Source organism: Mauremys mutica, chromosome 23 (assembly GCF_020497125.1).
Source record: "Mauremys mutica isolate MM-2020 ecotype Southern chromosome 23, ASM2049712v1, whole genome shotgun sequence".
NCBI lineage: Eukaryota > Metazoa > Chordata > Testudines > Geoemydidae > Mauremys > Mauremys mutica.
In genome coordinates, this window is record NC_059094.1 from 14,791,533 (window position 1) to 14,814,320 (window position 22,788).

General features: G+C 46.2%; 1 protein-coding gene across 3 annotated transcripts; it reads left to right on the forward strand.

Annotated features, from left to right (window-relative positions):
• The first annotated feature begins 4,095 nt into the window (after positions 1–4,095).
• SYNC (syncoilin, intermediate filament protein) lies at positions 4,096–22,106 on the forward strand. 3 transcript variants are annotated; one of them, XM_044997700.1, is made up of 5 exons: positions 4,096–4,209; positions 9,399–9,475; positions 15,426–16,395; positions 20,116–20,240; positions 21,519–22,106. In XM_044997700.1, the coding sequence occupies exons 3-5, from the start codon at positions 15,433–15,435 to the stop codon at positions 21,577–21,579; spliced, it is 1,149 nt and encodes a 382-aa protein (XP_044853635.1). In that variant the 5' UTR covers positions 4,096–4,209; positions 9,399–9,475; positions 15,426–15,432; the 3' UTR covers positions 21,580–22,106. The 3 variants fall into 3 exon arrangements, with proteins under 3 accessions (XP_044853635.1, XP_044853634.1, XP_044853633.1); XM_044997699.1 differs by lacking the exon at positions 4,096–4,209 and having other exon boundaries at positions 9,192–9,475; XM_044997698.1 differs by lacking the exons at positions 4,096–4,209; positions 9,399–9,475 and adding an exon at positions 12,789–12,989.
• The last annotated feature ends 682 nt before the right edge of the window (positions 22,107–22,788 follow it).

Sequence of the window (22,788 nt, forward strand, 5' to 3'; positions counted from 1 at the left end):
GCATGAGGACGTCTATGCAGTCACTGCCAGTTTAGAGCTACAGTGATTTCCCCGGTTACAAGAGCCCCGCAGGGGCAGTGCCAGTCTGTGGCAAGAGAATTATGGCTCCCTGTTCCAGAATAAACTAGTCAACCCAGGCTGACGGTTTGATGCCTCTGTATCCAGCTGCTGCTTCTTTGCCAGGTGGCTGAGCTCTGCTAGACTCCTCCCCAGACTGCTCCCAGCTTCCCGCCGGGTCGGTGCCAGCATGCGCTCTCTCTGGCCTTGAAAGATTCCAAAGGAATAGCTATCACTTCCTCCTCCAACCGATCGCTCATCCAGCTGCCGGAAACCTTCATTCCTACCAGGCTGCCTTCTTCTGGATGAATTTTAGGACAGGTTTGAAAGCAAGTGCCAGGAAGGTAGAATTCCAGCTGCCATACCCACCCCAAAAGGAACAGGGAATGTTCAGCCTGCCCAGGTGGCAACACTTTGCCAGGTGTTTCTTAACTCTTGAGCGTGATGTGCCCTGGATGGAGCCTGAAATGAACTGAAAATGCAAGAGCCGCCTGTGTAGGGAGGCTGATGTGACATGCCAGGCCAAGGAGTCAGGAGGGCAGAGCTTGTCTGTTATTCAAGAGTAGCAGAGCCTAAAGATTCATGCTGCTGTTAAAGGGAACCTGCTGTGCAGAGGAGACTGCTGCCTCTAGCTGCTTATTTGAACTGACCGGTTATGCTCCTGCACTGCCTGCTTTCTAACAGTACCAGCCAACACACCAGCTTCCGCCCAGCAGTGCCAGGCAGGACATCTGGGCTGCAAGCTTCCTGGCAGTAGTGCCCTGTCAGTGCCAGGCAGGAAGATATGAAAAGCAAATATCCCAGAACAGTGCAAGCCCCATTCTTGCAGCGTCCACAAGCAGCAACAGGGACTGTCTTTTTGTTCTGTGTTTGTACAACACAGCGGGGTCCTAATCCATGACTAAGGCTCCAGAAGCGACCATAATACATAAAATAATAAATAACAATAAGGCTGAAAGTAATGTTTGGAAGCTGGTGAAATTGTAAGTTTCTCCTTCCTCTCCAGAGCCCCACCCCAGCTGTCTTCAAAGAGGAGAGTGTCTTTATCCTGATCTGCTTTCAGAAAGCTTTTCCCCTTTGGACCTGGCCAGGCCCTGCCAACAGCCACAGCCCATCCTCTCTGGGATATTTGCTTTGCCTATCGTATAAATCTTTCCCCAGCTTAACCCGTTCCTTGCTTTCTCACAGATTATGTTCAAGCTTTCTCTCTCCATTACTACTTCATCAGGGTTTAGGATGACATTTCAGTGGAGACAGATCAATCCTAATCAAGAGGGACAGAGCAGAGGCTGGGAATGTGTTCTCCCCACAGTCAGCACCTTTGACAATACTCCCTACATTAACTCCGGCAGGGAGAGGCTGAGTCTGAGGTAGCTAGAGCCCCCCACAGCCTGAATTCCTGCATAGATCTATATAGTGAGAGCTGCCACAAAACGCTGGGGTGAGATTAGCTGGGGGCACCTTTGCTCTTGCAGCTTCTTGCTGCGAGAAGCTACACCATTTTGCAGAGTGACTCCTCCTGGGGGAGCTGGGAACCCCCTACAGCCAGAACTTTTGATGTAGAATAGGATCGGAAGCACAGTGACATCCCTTATGCTCTATCTGCAGTAAAAGATGGACTGCGTTAACTACACTGGTAGAGGTAAAGTGGCAAACCCCACTTAGTGTGGATGCAGTTATACCGATCTAGCTTATTGCAATTCTGGAGGCAGAATAAGTTATACCAGCATAACTTTTATACCAGTATAACTGTGTCTACACTAGGGCTTTCACTGGTATAACTATATAGGTAAAAATCACCCCCCAACTGACAAAGTTATACTGGCATAATTTACAAGTGTAGACATACCCTTAGAGCCAGTGCCCTGGCCACTCCTGTCGTGCCTCGGCCACTCCTGTCGTGCCTCTAACTAGCTAAAGTACTTTTCTGGCATCTGTCACCATAGTATCTGAGGACCTCACACTCTTTTATGTATTTATTCTCCCCACACTCCTGTGAGGTAGGGCAGTGCTGTTATCACCATTGTACAGATGGGAAAGGGAGACACAAAAAGACTAAGAGTGTGTCTACACTAGAAATGCTACAGTGGTGCAGCTTTAGCACTGTAGTATAGACTTGTACTAGAGTGAGCGGAGAGGTTCCTCCATCACTGTAATAAATCCGCCTTGAGAGAAGGTAGCTAGGTTGAGGGAAGATTTCTTCTGTCGACCGAGTGGTGTCTCCACCAGGGATTAGGTCATCTTAATTACATCACAGAGGGCATGACATTGTCTGCAAACTTTGTAATGCAGACCAGCCTAGGGCACAGATCCTTAAAGGTATTTAGGTGATTAACTTGGGACATAGATGCCTAAATACCTTTGAAGATCTGGCCCTAAGTGACTTGCCCAAGGCCATGAGGGCCTTCTGAGTCCCAGGCTAGTACCCTAACCACTGAGCAATCCTTCCTCTCTCCAGCTAAGATAGGCTATTACTGGAATATAAAGCCTTGAGTACAGCATACACCGCCTCACAAGCTCTTTTACTCAGGGAATTGATGAGATGTGACAGCTTTCAATGTACTCTGTCCCCAGAAACCCTGCTTCGCCCGTGAACCTATAAAAATGCCTCTTTGCCCCATGTGACATTTTGGGGATCACCCAGTAAGGGGTTCTGGAACCACCTGCCTTGTAACTTTGGGTGCCTTAATGCTATGCTGCTATGGCTCAGAGCCCGACACTAGTAGCCAGCCAATAAGCCTAATGGCTCACCCTGGCTTCCATCAGCCTCATTATCACCAGCAGGGTGATCCTAACAGCCTTTCCACTCCAGAGTCTTCCCCAATCCATCTACCCTAAGTTCATAACCACAGTCTGTATACGTAACTCATAATGATCAGATCCCCTCTTCTCCCCTTGGAGTGTCTGACATCAGGAATCATAACATTCAAAAACCAGTAGGACAACACTTCAATCTTTCTGGTCACTCAATAACAGACCTAAAAGTGACAATTCTTCAACAAAAAAAATTCAAAAAACAGACTCCAACATGAAGCTGCAGAACTGGAATTAATTTGCAAACTGGACACCATCAGATCAGGACTGAATAAAGACTGTGAGTGGTTGGGTCATTACAAAACCTAAACCTAATTTCCCCAATACTAATTTCTCCCTACTGTTACTCACACCTTCTTGTCAACTGTCTGTAATGGGCCACTCTCTTATCACTTCAAAAGTTATTTTTCCTCCCTTGGTATCCTGCTGTCAATTGATTTATCTTGTTAGACTGACCTCACACTTGGTAAAGCAACCCCATCCTTTCATGTATTTATACCTGCTCCTGTATTTTCCACTCCATGCATCTGATGAAGTGGGTTCTAGCTGACAAAAGATTATGCCCAAATAACTTTGTTAGTCTCTAAGGTGCCACAAGGACTCCTCATTGTTTCTGCTGATACAGACTAACACGGCTACCACTCTGAAACCTGGATCCTGATCGTCACACCTGCCACCCTGCTCCCATCCTCTCTCCCCTTCCAGCTAGGATGTGGGTGTCAATTTCTAAGCTGGAACTGTTGGTTTTCTGTGGCTAATCCTCCAGTTACACTACTTCTGTGGGCAGGAACCAATAGAAAGCAGAAGGTGGAGAGGTGAAAAAAAATCACCAAAGCAGGGTAATAATGCCAGCCCTTCCAGACTGCTGATCAGAGCTCTCCAGACAGCACCACTGCACAGAATTTGGATACCTCAGGCATGGGCTGCTGCAGCTCAACTGCTTGTTGTAATTTGGTTGTTTACAGACATCTGCTCTGATCAAATCTGAGCCAGATTCCCGCTCCTCCCCTCCCCCGCAGGACTGAGGAGATGCAACAAAGCCATTGTGTCACTGCAGGAGTCAGTGAAGAAGAAAGCTGGTGGGAGGAGAGTAGCTCTCTGATCCAAGCCATGGCTGCTGTAGGTAATCAAGCAGATGGGGCATTCTCTCCTAGTAATAATGCTGCATTGCACCTTGCATCCAAGCATACCAAAGCACTTGCAATTCAAACATCTCTGTGTTATATACAGGGAAACCGAGGCACAGAGAGCAGAAGTAACTCACCCAAAGGTCACACAGCAATTCAGTGGCTGAGCTGGATGGATTCTATGCCGATGAATGCTGTAGAAACCCATAAGGTAGGTAGATAGAACCCAGTAGTCCTGATTTTAGAATATGCATTACACCACACTGCACCCCCCAAGAATCCCACTTAGTACCTAGCAGTGCCTGTTTGTCCGAGGGGTGGGAAGTAGGGAATCTAGTTCTACGGTTCCTTACTCCTGCAGATGGCCAGAGGGTGGGATAAGGCCCATTGGTTTGGAAAATCCCTGCCACAACTGCTAGGCACTTGGAATGTAACACAGTCAGGACTGAAAGGGAGTCCAGCTGATGTCTGGTAGCACTTAGGAATTTATGGCTGTTGAGCCCAGTGGTCTGGAACAGGTGGGAGCAGTACAGTGCGTGTCACTCAGCGGGAGCAGAGCTGCAGGGGAAACTGAAGTTAATTTATCAGTGATTAGCTCAAACCTATGTAATTTTTAACTGGAAAACAAGAAGGCTCAAGGGCCAGCACTGTCCCTCCCCCTTGGAACTCGGAGTAATATTTAAACCTGCCTCCTGTCCAGGCAAATCACAAATGTAACTTGCATTCATGGCGGCCTCTGGTGGCCAAAGAGATGAACTTAAACTTCTGCAGAACATCCCAGCACAGTAAATCAATTCACACCTGTCACCCTGCATCGCCATGACACACTACGTCAAGCGTTGCCAAGGCAGAAAGATCCACCTGTGGAGGAACCTTTTTGTTCAGGGACATAGAAGGGGAAAGCCCCACGGAGAAAGATGCAGGAGCCTGGACATCATGCAAAAGAGCCTTTTAGCAATCCTTCCCCTGGAGCGCTGCCTTCCGTGGAAATATACGCAGGCCTGGAGCAAAGATTCACATTTTCCCCACAGAATCAGATTCAAAATCCTAAGTGCTCGTTTCCAGCCCAGCCCAGGAACTACTAGCAATGTGGATGAGGAGTCAGCGACAATCCACAGGCCCAGTATTGCCAACCTCAAGAGATCAAAAATCATGAGTCACACCTCAAAAAACTCAATTTAAAAAAAAAATTATACTTTTTTCCCCAGTCTTTTGATTTTTGAATCCTCCCACCCCTGCACCTGGTGTCTGTGTGTTACAAGCAGTGTTGCCAACACTCCCAAATGTATTGGTTAAGATAATTTGGCCACTGCTACAAGAACTCTCTCCCCCATGTCTATCTATCCCCTGCCCAGCAATCAATCCTGTCCCCCAGACCCCACCCCGCAGATCAGCCCCTCCACCCCACTGTTTCAGGCCCCCCAGATTCATCTCTGCTCCTCCTGGATTCCTCACCCCACCCTCTGGCCTAGGAGGGTTGCAGTGGCGTGGGGCAGGTTTAGGTGCTTCTCACCTCCCTTTGCCCCTGTGCACTTCTCTCTGGAGGGGTAGGAGAAGAAGGAACGAAGAGCTGTAGCACAGGGCCAGGGGCAGAGGGAGGTGAAGACCCCCTAGAGCTGGCCCCCCTCCAGCCTGGAAGTGGGGAGAGGACCCCACTGCAGCCTTTCCAAGCCAGGGTGAGAAGAGTGCACTGCCCACAGCAGCTTGTATTGGTTGTTCTTCCTCCGTGAGGTAGGAAAGTGGGGTTACAGCCAAAAAGAGAGCTCCAATTTGCTAGGAGGGTTACATCACCAGGTAACTGGCTCCTGCCTCAGACAAATTTCTGCCAGGATGCCCCAGAGCTGGCAATGCTGCAGGCGTAAGCAATGAAGTTAGGTGGTCTAAAGTCTGGGGAACACAAACATGAGCAAACTGCAGCAGAGACTGTGAGCTGTGTCTCAAGTTGCAGTGGGGGAGGTTTAGGTTGGATATTAGGAAAAACTTTTTCAGTAGGAGGGTGGTGAAGCACTGGAATGGGTTACCTAGGGAGATGGTGGAATCTCCTTCCTTAGAGGTTTTTAAGGTCAGGTTTGACAAAGCCTTGGCTGGGATGATTTAGTTGGGGATTGGTCCTGCTTTGAGCAGGGGGTTGGACTAGATACCTCTGAGGTCCCGTACAACCCTGATATTCTATGATTCTGTGTGGGGCAGGGAGTATGGGTTTCTGTGTCAGTTACACTGTCCCCAGTGCAGGAATGCTGTAGCTGAGAATCATGCCCCGGATATTCCTGTGCAAGTGAACAGCACCTAGCACATGGTGGTTTCAGCCAGAATCAGGGCCGGCTCCAGGTACCAGCGCAGCAAGCAGGTGTTTGGGGAGGCCAACGGAAAGGGGCGGCACGTCCGTCTCTTTGGCGGCGGGTCCCTCAGTCCCTCTCGGAGGGAAGGACCCACTGCCGAATTGCCATCGAAGAATGAAGCGGCGGTAGAAGTGCTGATCGCGGCTTTTTTTTTTTTCTCCTGCCGCTTGGGGCAGCAAAAATGCCGGAGCCGGCCCTGGCCAGACTGCAATAAATAATAATAGCGAGGAATGCAGGATGTGCTGGAGATAGTGAGAGGAAGCAATGGAAGGAAAGACACAGAGGAGAATCAGAAAGTTTTCAAAGATAGAATCGCTACGTCCGAAGGATGGTGGGTCCCAGCTAGGAATAAAAGCGTCAAGAGCTTTTAAAGAGTCTCTTTGTGAGATATAGAGGAGGATTGGACAGGGTGGCAGAATGGAATTAAGGAAGTGGAAGGAAAATGCACAAAAGTGAAGAGTGAGTTTGACTTCAGCAAATGGTATGACAAGAAAAGGACTAATAGGATAAGAACAGGCCACATTAATTCAGAAAGTGAGATCGGAGAGCGAGGTCTGAAAAGGAAGGTGGAAGAGTTGGGAGGAGGAAGCTGTGGACATCTTTTCCCTGAATGTTTAGGCCATTTCTGGAGACAGCACCTTGCAAAAGGCTAATTCATACAGTTAGCTAATGAGCATCTCTGCTTGAGATCATTAGGAACAGGTTTAGCTATCAAACACATACAGCTCACGCACATGGAAGCAGTTGGGAATGGAGGCAGCTAGCTAGTGCAGAGCCACAGAGATCAGTAAATAAGGATCAATTTTTTTTAACGATCTGGAAAAGGAAAAGTGCAGTTGGCTGGTGGAATTTGCTGATGTTAAGGCTGGGAGGGAGGAAGGGAGCTTTCAGTAGAAAGGAAGAGTTCAGTAAAATTCAGAATGATTTGGACACTACGGATGATGTTATTCAATATTGAAACAAACATGGCAATGATGCTAGGGACATACAATGGAAGAAAGGGAATAAACCGATCGATGAGATGATGTGCTAGAAAACACTGAGGAGCAGAAGAATCAAGAGGAGTGGCACGTGCAATCTTAAAACCTTTGACACAGGCTGCGAATGCAGTAAAAGAAGAAAAGAGATGCTAGGTTACCTACAGGGATGGGGAAATGATCCTATCCCTGCTTGAGGGATTATCCAGGCCTCTCATGGAAAACCCTCTGCCCCTCTGGATACACTGGGGAAAGCAGAGCATAGAAATTGAGACAATTCAGAGAAGGGCAATAGTTGTAGTCCAGAGGACAGGGGATCTTTAAAGCTCTGCATTCTTTGTGACAGAAAACCATCCTGCTCCCATTTAAATCAATGGGGAAACTCCAATGAGAGCAGGATAGGCCATCAGAGGAGAACTCACTGAGGAGTATGAAATTCTGTGGGGACTAGACAGGTTATGTGCTGCAAAATTGTTCAAGCTAGTGTCAGAGACAAGAAGCAGACAGAGGACATGAACTTAAGCTAAGAAAGGAGGACAATGGAAAAGAACTTAGGCAGAATGTCTTTATATGGATAGTTCTTACCATGTGAGATAAATGGTCCCACCAGGGAGAAAAGAGGAGACACTGATTAAACCTCTTTACACTTCTGTGGGGTAAGTATTATCCCCATTACAGAGATGGGTAAAAACTGAGACATAGAGAGTTAAATGCTTTACTCAAGATATTCCAGTGAGTCAGTAGCAAAGCTGGGTCCAGAACCCAGGAGCCTAGAACCATGTTCCTCTATTCTAACATTTATTAAACCCGCTACCCAGACACTGGATTTGGAGAAGATGTGACATTTTTGAAGAGGGAGGGGGGGGGGAAAGGGGATAATTCAAAGGAAAAAATGTGAACCCCAGCAAAGTGGAAGGGGGATAGACAGACAGAGAGTGAACTAAGTATTATTTCTGTGCTCTGTGGTGCTTAGCTATTTTTAGTAGGTCATCAGGTTCAAAGCAGAAAAATCTGTAACCACAAGAGAACAAGAGGGACAATCAGGGACATTGCAGTTTTTTAAAAAAGCAGGAACATTTAGTCTTTGCAATATGCTCATATGTTTTCTTTTCTCCTTCATGGTTTCAGCAGTGTTCCTGATAAGCCTTCACTGGTGCTGTTTACAGGAGCAAAGTGCAGATTATTTTAGTTCACACACACACACAAGAGTGTTTTTTCAGATTGCTCCATACAAACAGGAATCCATCCAACCTTCAGACCTGGCCAAAGAGAAGCAGATGTGGGGAGTCGTACTTAACCAAATCCAAAAAGGGTATCATTTCTCTGCAGCTATGAGGGGTCACAATGTTGCTGAGATCTCTTCTCTGGACTTGCTGTAACAAGCTGCATTGTATTAGCAGCCCTGGGCATATCAGATGTAATGCCCCTTCCTCTCCTGGTGACACCCTAGCTGACTGTTGCCTAGCTATACTCACAAACAGATCCCCAACAGGAGAAGAGCTGCAAACTCACCCCGTCCAGAAGGAAAGCACAGCTGAAAGTTTTCACATTCCTCCCTCCCCTGAAATATTTAATGGATAAATCAGAAAGAGGTGTAAACCTGGCACTTCAGAAGTAACCTTTTTTTAATTTCATCCCATACAAGGCTTTCTCTACCCAGCGCACATGACCCACAGGTTCTGTCCCCCTGGCAGCTTTGGACAGTTATATATTTATACACACACACACACAACTTGTTCAAGTTAATAGCATTCCTATGCTATTGAGTCAAAAGGCACTCCACAAATAGGGGAGCGGGTGGGCGGGAAGAAGAGTGGACTGTACTGAAAAAAGTATCTTTTTTAACAAAAATATTTGTCACGTAAAGCTGTGTTTCTTTCAGTGCTTATATTGGCAAGCCTGATTTAGCCCTGATTTCACTGGAACTTAGAAACCTGAAGGCAAACAAGGGATGGGTAACCTGAGCCTTGCACTAGTGTCTGGCCCAGGGAGGATTAGCAAGACTGGGGAAGCTGACGCTTGGGACTACGTTGACATTTATGAATGTTTCAAGAGAGTGGTGGGTGTTTCTTGGCAATTCGTAGGTAGATAAGCAGAGCCAGCTCGCAACTGCTGGGGAGGATGTCGAGGACTGGGCATGAACAGGGCTGTTACAGCAAAGGTAAGGTCTAGTTTAGTTCCCACCAGAGATTATTGCTGGATTTACAGATTATTTGTATTTTTTTAATGTAAAGGCGCGCAGATCGCAAGGCCTATCAGTACAATAGGAACGCAGGGTTGTCAAGACCTGACAATCTCAGTGAAGGAGGTGTCGAGAAGTCATTAGTAAGGCTGTGAACATCTCACTGAAACACAACAAAGCCCTTCATTGCAAGAAGGAGAGTCTTTAAAAACGGTTTTAAAATTAACCCAAAAAGCAGAAACGCCAAGACTTGTCAGGTCTGCAAATGCAAAGGGTAAACTCTGGCCTCTTGTAAACTTGACTGTATGATATATCTCCTTCCTGGGGCTACTTATACGTTGTGACAATCTTTACAGATCTATAGTTTTATGTCTTGCCACTCCTTTGTTGATGGTTTTATGGAGCAGTCCTTTATGCTGGGAAGATCATCATCACAGGGTTATGCAATCACCGTTAGCAAGTAGCTGGCATCTTCTTCCATTTCTGAACTTTCTGCAGCTGGTATAGTGAGCAAGGCCAACGCTGCCTTGAGAACTTGGAGGGGGAGAGAGACAGCTGCCAGGTTAGGTACTGAGGCTAAGATTTACCACCACTGGAAAGGAAAGGGCATCGGCAGCAGCAGCAGAACCTGGTGGGCACAGCTTGGCTCATCTCCCCTCTGCACTCTCTGCATTACACTCATAATAGCCACATTTCAGAGGAGACGAAGCATGAGTGGAGCACATTTGTATATTGGTATTAAATGTTAATAAATGGGAATATATTTGAAAGGGTGCAGTTTTGAAACAACAAAGCCCCATCTCATTCCAAAGGACAGGGAGAATGTTACTGTCAGAGCAGCACTGCAGGGGTGGGCAGGTTTATTAGTGAAGCACAACTGAGCCCCGTCTTGTGCCAGCTGAGAGGGGAAGACTGAAGTGCAGTAGCAAAAGAGAGAGAACTTAATTATTCCTAATAATAAGAGCACCTGGCACATATATATTCACTTTTCAACTGAAGATCTCAAAGTGCTTTACCAAGGTCATTATTCTAATTCCATTTACACATGGGGACAGAGGCGCACAAAGGTAAAGGATAGAAATTTCAGAAGTGTGTAAGTGACTTAGGAGCCTAAGATTATGTCTAGACTAGGAGCACTTTACCAGTATAGGAATACAAGTATTCCAACAAAGCTATCCCAGCAAAGACCTAGTGTGGACACAGCTATACTGTGCTTTGTACCAGTGTGGTAAATCCACTCGCCCATGAGCAAAACAAGCTAACCCAATAAAAGTGTAGTTTTATTAGTATAGCTGGGTGCACACTACAAACTTTGCCAGCATAGCTCAGTAAGTCAGGGAATCTCAGACTCTTGACCAACAGAGCTATGCTGGCAGAAGTCTGTAGTGCAGACATAGGCTATGCCTGCACTAGAAACACTGCAGCTGCACCACTGTAGCACTTTGATGCAGACACCACCACAGCAACAGGAGGGGGATCTCCATTGCCGTAGTTAATTCACCTCCTGGAGAGGCAGTAGCTAGGTTGATGGAAGAATTCTTCTGTTGACATAGTACTGTCTACACCTGGTGTTAGGTTGGCTTAACTACGTTGCTCAGAGGTATGAATTTTTCACATCCTTGAGTGACGTAGCTGAGTCAACCTAGCTTTTAAGTCTAGACCTGGCCAAAGTCTAAGTCTAAGACCTGGTCTAAGCCGAAAATTTAGATCAATCTAGATACATCACTCAGGGGTGTGAAAAATTCACACTCAGGCCATGGCTACACTTGCAGATTAGCAGCGCTGCAGCAGGGTGTGAAAAAACACCCCCTCCAGCACTGCAAGTTGTGGCGCTGCAAAGCGCCAGTGTTATCAGAGCCCCAGCGCTGGGAGCACGACTCCCAGCACTGTACGTTAATCCCCATAGGGAGGTGGAGTATGGACTCCCAGCGCTGGCGCTCCGACCACACTCGTGCTTCAAAGCGCTGCCGTGGGAGCGCTCCCGTGGCAGCGCTGTGCAGCACTAAGTGTAGCCATAGCCTTAGAGATGTAGTTAAGCCAGTCTATGCCCAGGGTAAAAAACCCCTAGCTACCCCCTCTTGAGGGGCTGGATTAACTACACTCCTTCCACCCCTGTAAGAAATTTCTAGACTACCGTACCACAGTGGCAGAGCGGCAGTGCCGTAACTGTGCCTGTAGCGCAGACATAGCCTCATTGTCACAAGGAATTTAGGGACCTAAATCTCACTGAACGTCAGTGGAATTTAGGTGCTTTTGAAAATTTTACCCGAAGTGACTAGCTCTAAATCAACTAGTGAGTCTGTGGCAGACACAGGAGTAGAAGCCAGGAGCCTGAATTCACAGATCGGTATCCTAGCCACAGCAGTGGGCAGTGCCCCATCCCTAAAGTCCATTTAATCTCAAGTATTTTTAACGGATTTGCTGTTTTTTGTTGTTTTTTTTAAATTCTGTAGTATTTTCTATTTCAATCAACTAAAACTGATCACAGGCCAAGAACTCTGAACGAACATCACAAACCCTTACGCTCCACCCTCCAACTGATCCCACCCATTCCACTCCATCTGCTTTCTCATGTACTGCTCACCAGACAGCTGCCTCTCTGGCTGGACCGGGATGGTAAGGGTATTGTGCCAGTCAGGGAGGAGGGCCCAATAAGGACAGGGAAGGGGCGGGCATAAGGCTGCACAAAGAAAACCATCACTTCAAAATCCTTCTAAAAAATCAAAGGAGCACAGCAACCCAGAGCTTGTGCTCAGTCTCGAACAGGGTAACTCTAGCCACCACCTTCCCTGGAAAATGCCTCCCAGGATGGGCATGTTTTAGATCCAGGCTCCCGAGTCCCAGAAGTTGAAGGCAGCTTATGGGCTGGAAGGACCCAACCTCATTTGCTGTAACTTGCCGCCTGCTAAAAATGATCTGGAGCAAGGAGCCAGCTCTCCCTTTCTCCGCCCTCCTCCTCCTCCCTGACCACACTGGGAGGGATCCAGTGTCAGCCTGCAGCTGGCACTGCAGCTGGCTTCCAGGCAAAGAACGGGAGATTGCTGCTTGGAGGCCAGGGGGCTCTGGTTTCTAACACTTTATTAATAGCAAATACACACTCCTATGCTACGCCCACATCCAGTCCAGAACACGAGGAACTGGGCTCCTGGAGAGAAAGGTGAGAGCTAACAATTGCAAATTGGGGCTGTGCTTTTCCCTCGTCTGGGACCAATGGGGTAAAAGGGGAGAGGTGAGGAGGGGTGTTCCCTGAGCAGAGCCACTTTCACCCTTCTTGCTGGGATTAACCCAGAAAGTCCAGCAGCTCTGCTCAGAATGTAGGGCAGCAGGGCTCCTGCAGGCAGCAGCTTCATTCATTTGACAGGGTTACAAGATCTGCCAGTAGTTTGCTTTAGTCAATACATGCAGCAGGTCAGACTACCAGCCATTCTAGTCTGTGCTGAAGAATGCATTGTACTTCACCACAGGACCATAAGGAAGGGATGTTACGAGCCAGGTAAGAGATTCCTTGTGTGAACTAGAGAGAGAGAAGAGGGGTGGTATGGTGAGTGGATGTGAATCTCTAAACCCAGATCTGGAAGGGTGGGACTGCAGTGTGTGGTCTTAGGCAGTTGGTCAGTTTCAGGATTAAATCCTGCAACAGCAGGACAGGTGTGCCAGGGGTTATTTCCTGATTTTAGTCCCACACATGCAGATGAGCACCAAGGGGTTCAATTAGCCAAAAAGTTGATGGTACCAGCTGAAAAGGGGCTCTGCTTTTGTCCTCACCTTTTCACGATCTTTCCCCTTCTCTTAGGAAATAAGAGACACTTACCCTGCTTCTGAGGCTAGGGATGTGTCATGATTTCAGAAAGCTGCCTTATTTGGAAAGAGGGAGCATATCCGTGAAACTAATCTGTTCTCATCTTAGAACTGTTTTAGCGAACAGAGGGGAGCGCTGTTATTGTGCCAGCCTACGTTAATTTATTTCTAGGTGACTAGACATTAGCTCAGATCCATGCTGGCAGCGAGCGTGCTTTCTTCCTCTCTAACTCTACTCCAAATTGGGTGTGGTTGCAGCTTCCAACTGAACCTATTCTAGGGTGTATTTAAAAAACAAACAAACAAACAGTGTAATGGTCTTTTTGCAATAGATCATTCTCTCCTCAGGACCCCAAAGCACATGTGTTTAGACTAGTTATGACTGAAGCATTTTGTAACAATAACATGTATTAGGGACTTACATAGTTTGTAGTGGATGAATGATGAGCTCACAGCTGCAGAGGCGAGTTAAGAATCCCTCCTGGGAAAGCCGAAGCTTCTCTACTCTGTGTTAAATGTTGTATTCCATCCTCAGCCATCTTGGAGAGCCTGGACGTACTATCAGCACATGCCCTCCCTCGGAGGCTGTGTCAGCATGGCAGAAAACCAGGCAGGTTTTACTGAAAAAATCTATAACTTGGCAGCATAAATTGCTGTCTGCCTGACATTTTGTAGACAAGCTCTCGGTGCAACAGCACCTAGTAAAAGCCTTTTGTTGGACTTTCTAGCATTCTGAGTAGTAAACTCTCTCCTAAAAATAAAAGAGATACAGACTTAGCACATATATTCCACTCACAGTACATGGGAGAGGCAGGAAGACACATCTACTATTATTATTTTGTATTACTGCAGCACCTCAGTGTCCTAACCAAGGCTTGTGTACACTTACATTGTACAGTGCTCTAACTTGCCGGCTCAGGGGTATGAAAAATCACCCCCTTGACCGCAGCAAGTTTGAGCACTTTAAAGTGCTAGTGTGGACAGGCTCCGAGCGTGGGGAGCCACGCTCCCAGAGCTTGGAGCTATTCCCCTCGTGGAGGTGGATTACCAGGACCACACTCACACTTCAAAGTGCAGCCATGGGAGCGTTCCCGCAGCAGCACTTTGAAGTTTCTAGTGTAGACGTAGCCTGACAAGCGATAATATGGATCTAGGCATGTTTAATGCACCCATCCCTACAGCATCTAGCTACCAGCTCACGTACCAACTACAGAAGAAAAATAGAGACGTGTTTCCACACCCAACCTCTAACAGCGAACACCTTCACTCACGTAAACAAAAAAGTTTAGCTGACTGTTGGTCTAGGGGTACGTATGCCCACAGACATTCCAGTAGGATCCTCTGTGCTTGTGGCGCAAGGCACTGTGAAGAAACAATGAGTAAATGGATCTATTTCCTGTGAGGCAACAAGGAATAATCAGAAACAGTGTTACTACCAGCAGCCAGGAAACAAAAGGATACATCTACCCTGGTATTTACAATGCAACAGTCACCATAGTGTCTACATGCCAGTTTTTCAGCAGAGTCACTCACTAGTCATATCCTGCCATGGGATAACGGTTTGCATCATTAGTGAAGTTTTACTACCTGACCAGTCATGGTAGTGCAACTTTGCAATGTATTGTCCTGGGCTGTTTATTCTGTAACTCCCTGCAATTCCACTGGATGAAGTGGTTCTACAGTTCTGGGAGGCTGGGTACCACTGGAACTGCAGCTGGTTTTCAAATTACTACTACACATCTCTTCTTCCCGGTCCATCCGAGCCAATGTCACTTTTTATTTTATTTGTTAAACATCTTAGATTTTTTAAGGGCAAACAGTTGTAAGACCATGCACAATACATCAATTCCAACCAATACTGTAGCCTTCATGCTTGAAGCGGCTTGTGAGTTTGAGAGCATGGTCTCTTGTAAAGAACAGGAAGGGTGTCTTTCTTGTGCAAAGGCAGCTAAGAGCAGCAGAGATGGGGCCCTGCAGCAGAAGCAGGTGCTTAGCTTAACACACCGTTAATGTTCCTAGTTCAGGGGAACCAGTTTGAGGAACCATTCCTTTAACAGTTTGTCAAGGGAAAGGGAAGATTGAAACTCGCAGTGGATGTTGTTGTGATTCACACTTCATCTCTCATTTCCAGGGACCTGATGGCAGATTCAGAACCCCCTTTGGAGCTGCACGTGGACGATTCAGGTACATGCTTAGAGCTCGAGGGAGATGCTACAGATGCCCTGTTGGAGCCTGAAGTGGCACATACCCCCTTGGAGCTACATATGGATGTCACAAATGCCCCGCTGGAGCTGAACAACACAGACGCACCCTTGGAGCAGCATGTGGATGGTGCAGATGCTCCCTTGGACTTAGATGTTGCGGAGTCCCAGACTCTGAGCATTGAGGAGCTGGGAGAGCATTTCCAGGAATGCATTGAAGCTGTGGAGCAGCTGGAGAAGGAGAGGGATAGCCTCATCCAGGAACTCACGCTGCTCCGGGAACCTGCCCTTCAAGAAATCAGACAAGCTCATGAGGAGATACTGGCAGCCTACAGGCTGCAGGCCAAAGTGGAGCTGGAGCGGGACAATCTGAGAAACGAGATCCGACAAGTCAAGCAGAAGCTATTCAAGGTGACCAGAGAGTGTGTGGCTTGCCAGTACCAGCTGGAAACCAGACGGCATGACATGGCCCAGTATGCTATCTATCGGGCTGAACTGGAAACCAGGGTCAGCCAGCTTTCAGAGGAAATATCGCAGCTGAGGGAGACTTGTGAAAAGCAGAAGGAACAGTTCAGGCAGCGGCTGGAGATGCCCCACTACCGGGGGGACAGCCATTACTTGCAGGAAAGCCGAAGGCTTTCCACGGAGTTCGAGAGCTTTGTGGCAGAGAGCCGCCAGGGCCTGGAGAAACACTACGAGCCGCAGCTCATGTACCTTTTAGAAAGGAGAGAAGCCAGTGCTAAGGCTTTGCAACAAACACAGGGAGAGATTCAGGGGCTGAAGGAGACACTGAGACCACTGCAGGGAGAGGCCAGCAGGCTGCGACTGCAGAACAGAAATCTGGAAGAACAGATCGTGCTCATTAAGCAAAAACGGGACGAAGAAGTTCTCCAGTACAGGGTATGTTTTACGGGCCTATAAAATAGTTTAAAGCACCACTCTAGTCTAGGCCTAGTCTCTGCTGCTTCCATGTAGGTGGTCTGGCTCCTGGATTCAGCAAGCGAATACTACAGTGATTGGTGCTAGACAAGTACCTTACATACAAGAGCTGGGAATCTTACTCTGAAACCTGTGGAAACTAGGGTATAGAAGACACTGCACTCAGGGCCAAGGGAAAAGATGGCAGGGAATAACAGGGGTAATAGGAAGTCAGACATCTACATTTAGTAGCCCAGAAAAGACATGTCCCCTCTCCTTGATGGAGGCAAGGCAAAGTAACAGAGCTGCTAGGTAGGCAGAAAAGAGAGGTTAGAAATAAAGAGGACACCAGGCGATATTGCTAGTGATTCACCACCATGGGCAGCCAAAGGAAATATTCTTCTAGTTTAACCAGATCGGTTACTGATCTCCTCTTCAAACACGAGGCACCTAGATAACCCCTCCAAATAACAAAGCCAGTTCCTACCTCACACGCTGTGTGAAACACAATGGAGCAGAAATAATTTGAGCTGTGTTACTTCCAGGGCCGGCTCTACAGTTTTCGCCGCCCCAAGCAGCGGCACCGAATTGCCGCCACAGGCGGCGGGGGCAGTCCGTGGGCCCTTAGGGCGGCAGGCGCGTTTCCGCGCGGCGGCAATTCGGCGGCAGCTTCTATGTTTAGCTGAAGCCGCCGTGGACAGCTAAACGTAGAAGCTGATGCCGAATTGCTGCCACCGTGGAAATGCACGTGCCGCCCTAAGGGCGCATGGATTGTTCCCGCCGCCCATGGCGGCAATTCGGCGCACTGATTGGGGGCAAAACAAGGGGGACTGCCGCCCCAAGCACCAGATTGGAATGCTGGTGCCTGGAGCCGGCCCTGGTTACTTCAAAAGCAAATCTTAATTAAGGGCCTAAAGCGCAGCAGCATGAGTTAGTTTAAAGCCTGTGAAGCAGTGTAGTGCCAAAGTTGTTGATTTTTATACCTGCAGCACTTGTCTTGTGTATTTGCATTTAAATCGGAAGTCAAATACAAGTCCTGCTAAAAGTTTTTTGTTTTTTTAAAAGCCTCCAAGCTTTGACTGACCTATGAGAGAAATGAAACCGATCCTCTGTATAATTCAGTGAAACTCCATTGACTTCAATGAAGCGACATCATTAGGGCCAGATCCTCCAGTGGTGCTATCTCTATTTAGATTTGTCTCAGGATGTCTCTGTATACTGGATGCACAGGCATAAAGTGGGACTGACAGGACTACAACAACACTGCATATCCAATATACAGACACACACTAGTTTACAGGTGTGTAATACACACACCTGCTGATTTATTTCTGCCTGAGAGACATACATGTTCAAATACCACAGAGATAAGCACATCATAAACAAAGAGAGAGAGAGGGAGAGAGATGTATCCAAAGAGTCCAACTTGCAGCACATCACATTTCTGCTTGGGGCTACCCGAGAAAAACGTAATAGCTTAACTTTGTGCTGAATACAGCAGTTCCTCTTATACTGAGCAAGCTTCTATGACGACACTAGTGTTCAGAGTACCCTGTCTGCGTCTGGGATTAGATCCAGGTGCTGGTTAGTTTATAAAGCCTTAAATGGTTTATGCCTGTTATTTATCTTGTCACCTTGTTGCCAGGACACTGGGCTGCTAACTTGGTGAGCTTCAGACTGCTGTGTAAGACACATTGGAATTGCCCTCACTGGTGCATCATTGGCAAAGCCAGGGAGTGGATGTCAAATATTATTTTGAAAATTGAAGCTTTTGCTGGCAGCTGGTTTGAGTAACACAAAGCACCAGTTGTGGAGATGTTTGGCACCATTACAAATGCCTAAACCAAATACACTTATTACTAAATTACTGATGTTGATGGGAAGAGCTGTAGCCCTCCCTCTATTGTTTCAAGTAGGGCTATTTTCCCCTCTAGAGAGAGAAATGATTTTCCTACAAATTCCCATACTGCATTAGACCAATGGTCCATCCAGTCTGGTATCCTGTGTCCTCCACTGACCAACATCAGAAGCTTCAAAGAAAGATTTAAACCTTCATTATGGCTACTTATGCCATAGCCTGCTCGGGGGATGGAAAGGAGAGGGAATTTCTTTCTAATAGTGGTTGGTTTATGCCCTGAAACGTGAAGGTTTAGGCCTCATACATTTTTTTATCCCAGTTGGTGTAATGGTAGCTATTAGTAAGATTCTGAGAAGGAGTAGTCATTTATCTGAGTAAGGTCTTTTCCAAGCTCTCTTTTAGCAATATGTTCCACAGTTAAAGGAGCTGTGTAAGTTTCTTTTTCCATTTTAAAATCTGCTGTATTTCCTTTATCTTGTTCTTGTATTATGACAGAGGATAAACAGAAGCCCCTAGTTGACCCTTTTTCTATCCCTCTATCACATTCACCTCTTCTCTAAACATAATAGTCCAACTCTAATCTCTCTTCCTATAGAAATTCTGTCTTTAAACACTTTCCCTAGTTTTTTCTATTTCTAGAATACGCTTTTTGAGACCAAACCTGAACACACAAAATTCAAAGGGGAGACTGTACTGTCAAGGCCTATAATGACAGACTATTTTCAGTATTGTTCTCTCTGCTTTTCTTAACATAGCTATTAATAGAGTCTACGTCATCTAGTAAATAAAGTTGGTGCTCCTTTAAAAGTAAAAGCCTTTCTGAATGCCCTGATACAGCTGTTTCCCTAACATTTTGGGTCCCAGTGAAAGCACTGCCTGGCTGACTTCCTCCTGCATTAATAGTAACAGTCTTACACACTCTGCCCCAGGGTTGGGCTGCCTTCCTTGCCAGAGGTTATCTATGAAGACAAGATAAATGTCCAATGTTAAGATTTCTCCCCCATTTTGTAGGGAAAGGAAAAGCAGTTAAATACCTACAGAGTGCACTTAGGTGAAGATGATCCCCATTTCACTTTTCAGCTAAGTTAAAGCAAGCCAAGGCAGTCAGTGGCTTCTAAAACTGGACTTGGATTTCAATCCCTATACCGTTTCTGAACGCTGCTGTTGAAAAGCTTTTGGCAAGTTGCCCTGATCATGCATGAAGGTAACAGATGCAGCAGGCTCTGTATGAAGAGGTCAAGCCATCTATGTCCAGATTAGCTCATGGCCTTACATCAACGTTTCATTTTAGATCGCTCTTTGCATTTAGCGCTCTGAAAGGCCAGGGTTTGCTGAAAATTGATTCAGATGATCTCCCCCCTATTTCCACATCACACAAGAACTCGGGTGTACTTTCCCCATTAATTTCCTCTTTACCTCCTGGCAATTTTATATTAAGATAAAAATACAGATTAGATCTCTCTGAAACACACAATTTTCCTGTTTGTATTACACTTCAGTTATCGCTTCTTGAGGCACTATGAGCTGAGAAACATCCCATATGTACAGATGAGCCTACTGAGCATGCATTAGCACATTCAGCCAACAGCAGAATTTCCTCCCTAGGCAAACTAGGTTCCTTATCTATATCAGGGATTAATCAATGGGTGGGGCTAGCCATCAGTATAGCTGCACCATTGCAAACCCAGAATGTAAACAGGCAGACCTGCTATACTGATGGCTGCAAGCAGGGTAAATCCTCTCCCTCCCACCCCTCCCCATGTAGGCAACACTAAGAGCTGGTTAACCTTCAGTTCCCAGGCACTGTTTCATAGTTACACATCAGACATTTTCTTTGTCCACAGGAACAGGTGGAAGAGATGGAAGAGAGGCTAAGGGAGCTGAAAAATGAGGTCCAACTTCAGCAACGTAAGAACCAAGAGTTGGAAGAGCTGAGGACCAGCCTGCACCAGGAGCTAACTATTTACAAGTCAGTTTATTTCTCTTTAGTTTTCAAGGGCAGCCTTAGACATTGGTTGAGTAGGAGCCTAAGGCTCCTAGTTCCTATACAAGCAGGGGGCCAGAGCAGTCCTACTTTGATGGAAAGCACTTACTGTGCAAACTAGGCACAATACCATTAGTGTCAGCCAGAAAGGGGAGAGATTGGAACACAAGTATGTACCAGAGAGCAGGATGAGACAGACAGAAAATTAAAATGGATAGACCTTTAGCAACACAGAAGAATTGAAGTGGGGACACAATTTTCCTGAAGAAGGCCACAGTTTTGGAAAAGTTGATATTCTCCATCACCACAAGGGGAAAATTCCCCTTCTAGCCAAAATACCACTACTGCTAATTTTTTCTGGGGACGCCTCATCATGTTATGGGAATGCTCCACAACACCAATAACTTCAAACAAAAATACATTGATTTGCATCAGAACAATCATCCGTCTCACTTCTCAAAGTTTGCACTTTGGGACATCTTACCCGTTCCTTGGGCTGTACAGGCTCTGGAGATGTTTTTTAATTTTTCTTTTTACTGTAGCATTTGTTTCCCACTTTTTACTTTTGTAGTTTCAGAAAATATTCCCTCACTCCAGAGAGAGATATCATGCTTCCCTCAGAATAATTAGGAGGGAATTACCCCTTCCTTAAGAGGGAGAAATTCAGGCACCTAGCCCATTTCATCTCCAGTCCCTCTCCCAAGACTGCCAAAGGAGTTAGTTTTATCCACTCTTCTGAACGGGTATCAGGTAGCAAAGACTTTAGGACACTACAGATGTAGGCCAGATTATTCTAAATCACAGGTTTCAAAGGCCAACATTTTCAAATATGAATGGTTAATCTTGGACTCTTAAATTCATATCTGCACCTAAATAAAAGTTGCCCAATAGTCAGAATCCCTGAATACTTACACATGCTGCAAGTGTTCACCACTAAAAGTTAGGGATCTAAATAAGAAACCCAAAATGGGGCACCCAAATTTAAAAGCGTGTGTTGTCTGTGGCCTGTCAACTCCATTCCTCTCTCTGCCATAGCAGTAGTTCCTCATGTGTCAAACTCTGTGCTAAGGATAAGTTTATCTGCATTCTGGAGGCAAATCTCAGTTCTACATGCTTAGTCAGCCAACCTGGTTGCTATTCAGTGCTATTCCTGCACACCTTGCAGCACTAGGATGTTCTTCATAAATAAAGTCCGCCTCCCGTAACTCTCCTGAGCATTATTTCATAGAATCAGTGGCCTAAATTTACTTTATTCCCTTGCAGGGGCTGCTTAGAAATCTATGGTCATCTTTGCAACTCAGAAGAGAAAGTCGATCAAGACTGATTCATGGACTTTCCTTATTCTATCAGAAAATAAATGCAGAGGCACTAAATGAGAAGGACTGAGGTATCTGCAGTGGACACTTACATTTCCCTCTCTCTGCTCACCCCTCCTAAATAAGACATAGCAGCTATTTAAAATCAGGAAGACTAGACAATCATTTGCTTGTTTATATTTCTTGAGGTGCTGCTCTGTTGATCTTCTAGCATGGTAAAAAGAATGAAGCTGCTGTCCTCCAGGAGAGCACAGAAAAGTACACTTGCACTAATTGACGAACATATAAAGAGGAACGATAGATGTATGTTTTGCTGTGTATTTGGAAGCATATCTGATCTTGCTTTGTAGGTGGACCGTATAAGCCTACACAGAAAGGGTCATATAGAAAGGCAATTTTTTTTGTTTCGAAGAACACATTTCAAAGGACTACTGTTGTTGCACGGTAAACAGGATGGTTTCTTTTGTAGCACAAAAGATGACGGTTGTATTGTGACATGTTCTAGTAGGGTCCATAAACTAAGTTCCCATATAAATGGTTTCCACTTTATATAAAAATTTCACCTTGAAAATAAGGATTCAGGTTTTAAAGGCTGCTTGTATATCCCAAAGCACATTCTGCCTCATGGAAAGGGCAACATATTCACGTGATCAAATCAAGTTTGCAGATGTTTTGTTCACACCTTAGTGATCATCATAGCATGTAGACCTAACAGCCTATTAACAATCAGTAGGGGGTTTAAGACCCAGGCCTGGTCTACACCTAAAATTTAGGCTGACCTATGTTGTTCAGTGGTGTGAAACATTCACTCCTGAGGGTGGCTTAACTACACCTCTAAGCCCTACTGTAGACACAGTTCAGTCAACAGAAGAATTATTCCATCAACCTAGTTACTGCCTGTTGGAGGGGTGAATTAACTACAGCAATAGAGAACCCCTTTCCATCACTGTAGCAAGTATCTACACCATGGCACTACAGCAGCAGCACCACCACAGCATCTGTAGTGTAGACACAGCCCCTCTCAAAGCACCTGGGGTGATTCAGACTCTGCAGTAACCCCTTTTCAGAATTACACCTCAGTCTGCTCCATTTCTTGAAGGCCAAGCTTTGCCTTAATGTTGAATGAATCAGAGCCACAAAGCCTTATATAAAAAGGCAATCCATGCTACGTAACCTTAAATTTTATGTTTTGACCTCACGGATATCAAGATTCTGGA